The sequence below is a fragment of the Apteryx rowi genome, unplaced genomic scaffold (assembly GCF_003343035.1).
Source record: "Apteryx rowi isolate R43461 unplaced genomic scaffold, aptRow1 scaffold_475, whole genome shotgun sequence".
Taxonomy (NCBI): domain Eukaryota; kingdom Metazoa; phylum Chordata; class Aves; order Apterygiformes; family Apterygidae; genus Apteryx; species Apteryx rowi.
This window is the reverse complement of record NW_020450733.1, coordinates 482,742-488,270: the sequence shown is the minus strand read 5'-3', so window position 1 is coordinate 488,270 and position 5,529 is coordinate 482,742. Positions and strand designations below refer to the sequence as shown.

General features: G+C 62.1%; 1 protein-coding gene across 1 annotated transcript in view; it reads left to right on the top strand.

Moving 5' to 3' along the window:
* The window catches only part of LOC112972149 (inhibin beta C chain-like), a 1,877-nt gene extending 301 nt beyond the window's left edge, over positions 1 to 1,576 (top strand). Inside the window, exons 2-3 of the mRNA XM_026078264.1 lie at positions 1 to 74; positions 816 to 1,576. The exon at positions 1 to 74 is cut by the window's left edge and continues 87 nt beyond it. Coding sequence (XP_025934049.1) covers positions 1 to 74; positions 816 to 1,576 — 835 coding nt within the window. The remainder of the gene's footprint in view (positions 75 to 815) is intronic.
* The last annotated feature ends 3,953 nt before the right edge of the window (positions 1,577 to 5,529 follow it).

Genomic DNA, 5,529 nt, shown 5'->3' with positions numbered 1-5,529 from the left:
GGCCGGCGCCCGCCGCAGCCCCGACGACGACGACGACGAACGGGGCTACGAGATCATCAGCTTCGCGGAGCCAGGTGGGTGCTGGGGACCCCGGGTTGCTGGGCCGGGCAGGGCGGTGCCGATGCCGGCTGCCAGAGGTTTTCTGTGAGCTCCTGCCGGGCTGGGAGCAGCCGTGGGGAAGGGTCCCCTGGGCTGGTGGGGACCCCCAGGGATGCACACTGCCTTCACTTAGGAGCGCTGCAGTCCTGCTTGTGCTGGAGTCCGGCCATCTGCCCCCTTGCAGTGGGATGAGGGTGCAGGGGGCTGTTCAGCCTGTAATTAAATCACTAGCTAGTGCACCTGCTGTGCTCCAGTGACCTCCCTGTGCGGCTGATGGAGCAGGCTCAGACGCAGGGGAAGGGGATGCGGTCCCCCTGTTGCTCCTGTGTTGGCTGATCAGGCTCCTACACCCTAAGTGCTGCTGCTGCTGCTCCTCCCTTCCTGAAGAACGGGGGAACCCGGGGTGCTCAGGGCTCCTCATAGTGGGATGGGGGGCTGCATGGACTGGCTCTGTAGGAGGCTGGAAGTGCCCTCCAGCACCACCTTGTGCAGAGCGGGGAACAGGCCAGGTGAGAGCAGGGGCCCCCTGCCCCCTTTGGTGCCCCTTCTGCCAGGCAGGGGGGAGCAGCCACCCCACGGGGACAGACTGGGGGTCCCAGGGAAGGGGGGAATTGGTGGGTCTGTCCTGAGAAGCAACTGGAGGGGATTGGCCCCTGTGTGCAGATGCCAGCACAGCCTCCTGCAGCGTTCGCCTCCTCACCCCTCTCTCCCCTCAGAGCCCGTGTCTCCCTCCAGCACGGGGCTGCAGTTCCAGTTCAGCCGTACGCAGGACCAAGACATTCACATCCTGCAGGCCCAGCTCTGGCTCTACCTCCGAGTTCCCCGAGACCTGGCAGCCAACCTCACCCTGAGCATCTTTCTTCCGGGTGGGGAGGGCGACTCAGCCAGGGGCAATCGCACGCTGCTGAGCGAGAGGCGACTGAGTGCCAAGGGCAGTGGCTGGCATGCCTTCTCCCTCATGCCTGCCCTGCAGAGCTTCTTTGGGGGAGAGCACAGGACCCTGCGGTTGGAGCTGGAAAGCCTCGGGGACAGGGGTGATAGCGTGGCTGTGGTCAATGCCAGCCGGTCCCACCAGCCTTTCCTTGTGGCCGAGGCAAAGGTGAGGGAGCCGGGACATCGCGTGGCCAAGCGCAGCCTCCGTTGCAGCCAGAACTCCAACCTCTGCTGCCGCAAGGACTACTATGTGGATTTCCGTGACATCGGCTGGAACGACTGGATCATTAAGCCCGAGGGCTATCAGATAAACTACTGTGTGGGCCAGTGCCCTCTGCACGTGGCGGGCAGCCCTGGGATGGCCTCTTCCTTCCATACAGCTGTTTTCAACCTTGTCAAAGCCAACAACATCCAAGCGTCAGGGCACTCTTGCTGTGTGCCCACACGGCGCCGGCCACTCTCTGTCCTCTACTTCGACCGCAACAGCAACATTGTCAAGACTGACATCCCCGACATGATCGTTGATGCCTGTGGCTGTAGCTAGGGATGGGGGAGCCGTGTTGGGACCCCCCTGCCTCCTCCAGGACTGGCTCTCTGGGCACTGGGGGTCAGGGGAAGTGTCTCCCTTGGGCTGGAGTTGGACTGTGGTGTGATGGGCCCATTTGAGAAGCTTGGGGGAGGTGTCTCATTTTAGGGAGCAGTGTTTTTTGCGGAGAGCACCCCAGGGCAGGGGGCTGTGGGAACACATGGGCCAGAGCAAGGCCACGTTGCACCACCTGGGTCTGAGCTGTGGGTGGTTGGTGGCTCAGGACATCTCTGCCCCGATGGCAGCATTCCTGGGGTGTGGAGCTGACCCCATACTTCTGGGGGACGCATCCCCCTCCAGGCGTGAACCAGAGCTTGGAGGGTGAGGGGGCCCTGCCTCGCTCATGTTCAGGGTGTCTGATGGCAGTTTGAGACCCAGCCTCCTTGGGAGCCAAGTGGTTTGGGGAAAAGTTTGTTTCCTCCAAGCAGGAAAATGTGGGGGGGGGGGGGGGAGGGTAAAAAGCAGTCCTGCTTTTCTCCCCCACTGCAACAAATCTTGCATCAAATTTGGGCTATTGTGGGGGATGGATGGAGTGAGGCACAAATACCAGATGTGAAAGATGAGGGTGGAGAGGAGACTGTCAGGAAACCCAAAAATACAGTGACTAGGCCCAGTCCCTGCTCCCAGGAGGACACAAAGCTGTAAAGGATGGTTTTGCTTCCTAGCCAGGTTCCCTCCTGTGTCCCCTTTCATTCCCTGGGACTTGTGCTCTTCTTTCCTGCACCCCCTCAGGTCTCTTCCAGCCCAGTGCCTCCTCACAAGGAGGTTGGAGTCAGACTTTGCCTTTAAGGCCATACTAAAGGCAAAGTTTTATTTGCAACTTTAGTTTTGCAACTACTACTATTTTATTGTGGAGGTTTCTGCAGCTGTTGGGACTCCCTGGTGCTCCATCCTGTCTACCCACCTCTCTACTGAAGATCCCACTCTGCCTTTGCCTTCCTGGTACTCATGAATGCAACGTGCCCGCGTGGACTGTGCTTTTAACTTATTTCAATACTTTGGTGTGGCTTCCCCAATAAATGGGTGGAAACACAGTATCTGGGCTCTGACTGCTTTCTCCTGGCACCACCCGCATGAAGCGGGTGGGGGAAATGGTCCTGCTTGGCCGGAAGGTCCTACCCCTGGTCCTGGGCTTGCCCTGCCCCTCAGGCCCTGGGGCTAGAGCAGCGCAGGGGCTACAAGCTGCTGGCACCTGTGGGCAGCGCTGCTGTGCTGGGGGGCGAGGGGATCTGTGAGGCTCTTTGTGGCTCCCCGGCTGCCGTGGGGTATTGTGCGTTGAGCCCTGTGGGAGCAGGGTCGTGCAGGGGGCTCTTCCCCATGCCTGCCTGGCAGTGAGGGACCTGGGGACCTGCCCAGGTGGCCCAGGGCATGAGCATCGAAGGAGCCGTTTCCTGGCGGAGCGGGCACTGCGGGAGGGCACAGCCTGGCCCGAAGGGGCTGTTCACCACCTGGCTCAGCCCCGAGAGGTTCCCAGGCGCAGCTCTGGGAACGCTGACCCCAGATGATAAGCCACAGCCAACCCCCGAATCCTGTGACTCCACTGCAAACACCAGCAACCCCCCCCGAGCACCCCCCTGCCTCCCCCACCCCATAACCCCCACCCTGCCCAGTGAGCCCAGTCCTGGCACCATAGCAGCCAGTCCCAGAGTCTGATGACGGTTGGCTGGGGGGTGACAGGGAATCGCCTGTGCATTTTGGGGGGGGGGGGGGGGAGGGCAATGCCATCTGCTCATCCCTCCAGGATCCCACACGGCCGGCCTGGGGCCTTGTTGCGCAAACACCCGCTCAAAGCTCAGCTTGGGGCCGCTTTATCTGGGGACAAACCCGCTTGCTCTCCCAGCTTGGCCCCACGCTGCACCCTGCAAGCGGACAAAGGGCAGCTTTCATCAGCCAGCCGCAGCAGGCACCCCCTGGCTGAGGGGGGGGCCCGGCCGCAGCCTGCGCTCCCCAAAATAGCTCTGCTAGCGGGGAAAAGCTGGCTGCACCTGCAGGATGCTCCAGCTTTCTGGGCTCTCCTGCAGCCCCGGCACGTGCCGCTGGCACAGTGGGGGACCCTGCGGGTGTCCGTGACCCCCAGAGGTGTGTGCTGCCGTACGTGTGCCAAGAGAGGCAGGCACGTAGCTCCCAAAGTGCACGGGGATCGTGCACAAAAATGTTGCAGTCTCCCAGCTCCCTCCCTGTGTCGGCACTACTGTTCTAGCTAGTGTGATCGACGGGGGGGGGGACATCCCACAAAGATGCCAGATGCCCCCTCTTTTCCTTTGCCAGCAATCCAGTGCCTTCCCCGCGGCAGCGAGCACAGGGAAGGGGGCTGCGCGCACGGGTGTGTGTGGCACACTGACACACTGGCACACTGACCCGCCAGCCCAGAGGCGGTGCGCTGAGCGGGACGGTGGTACTGTTAAGTCTTTAATCTGCAGGATCATCTGGCCCTGCTCTGAGCTGCTTTAACTTTCCTAAACAGGAGGCCAAGATTAGCTGTGGGGGTGGGGAGATGCGGTGGGGCTGGGGGCCGGTGGTCGAGAGCCCTGGGGCGGAGGGAAGGACTGCCCACGTGCTGCTTCCACCCCGGGGAGCTCAAAGCCCAGGCAGGGCTGCCCTGGCCCAGGTGGCTGCGTGTGTCACCCTTGGGAAGGCGGTGGGTGGCTCTGGGGCACTCCCAAGGCACTGGAGGTGTGGGAGGGCAGGGCTGGCCCCACGCAGAGCCCGGGGCCGGGGGGGGCCTTTCCTGACAGCTTGGCCAGGGTCACACTCGGCTCAGGAGTAAATCTGTGCTGAGCTGCTTATGCATGTTACAAAACTTGTATGCAGGCAAACCCTCCCAGCTGCACCCACCGCCTTGGCCCTGCCTCGGGGCTGATGCCGTGGGGCTGAATCCCACCGCAGCAGTCCAGGGGCACCCCAGGGACCCAGCCGGTTGTTCCACTTTCACACCAGAGAAAGGGGAGGCTGTGCAGGCATCACTACCTCTGCTTAATGCTGGGGCTTCTCTGGGGAACAGAGATACACGCTGGCTCCTGTAGGAGTGACTGGCAGGAGAAGGAGGTGCTCCCGGGCCAGGACAGTGGGAAGAGAAACTGAGGCAAGGAGTGGCCTTTTGCAGGCCAGGGTGAGAGTTGAGGTGTCCTGAAATCATATGGTAATCCCCATGTTTTTCCCCGCTCTGGGGTCCAATGTGGTCAGCAGAGAGCATTTCCCAGGGCTGCGGCTTGGGTTGTATGGGAAAACTGCTCCGGTGGCACTCTGGGCCAAGTGCATGATGACAGGCAGGGGCGCGGGGAGGACAGGCTAATGCCGAGGAAGGCAGAGTGCCCACAGCCCAGGTAATCCTGCTAAGAGGCTCTGAGGTCAGGCTGGGAGCGTGGCACTGCTCCTGTCACCTTCAAGGCTTGCACTGGACACAGGCAGCGTCTTCCCAGGGAGCAGGATGGGGCTGGCAGGAGCTGGGAACAGCCGAGTGCTGCGGCAGGGAGAAAACGGGCATACCTGCCCGGACAAGCGTGCCTGGGTCGCCCCTAAGCACGCACACCTGGGCTGCGTTTGCTCTGATCACACTCTTCTCTCCTCAGTCTCCCCCGGGGAAAGCCCTTTCCCTCGCCTAGGATGAGGGGAAATGGGGCAGGGGCAGAGCTGCAGAGAGGAAGCGGGTCCCAGGGGCATGAGCAGGTCTTGGGGGGGACGGGGGGACTGCAGGATCACCCCGTCTCCCCCACTGTGCCCTGCTGGCACTGACACACGGTGTCATGTTCTGGCCGGGAGCAGGTGGGCAAAGGCCACTTTCCCTGAAATAGCTGCTTGCACCTAGGGCCAGCCTGGCCCTTCCCCTGCATTTGGTCACTGTGGCAACCCACCGGCAGGATGGGGACTGACCTTCAGTGTGAAAAATAAACAGTGAGGAAAAGCAGGGCTGC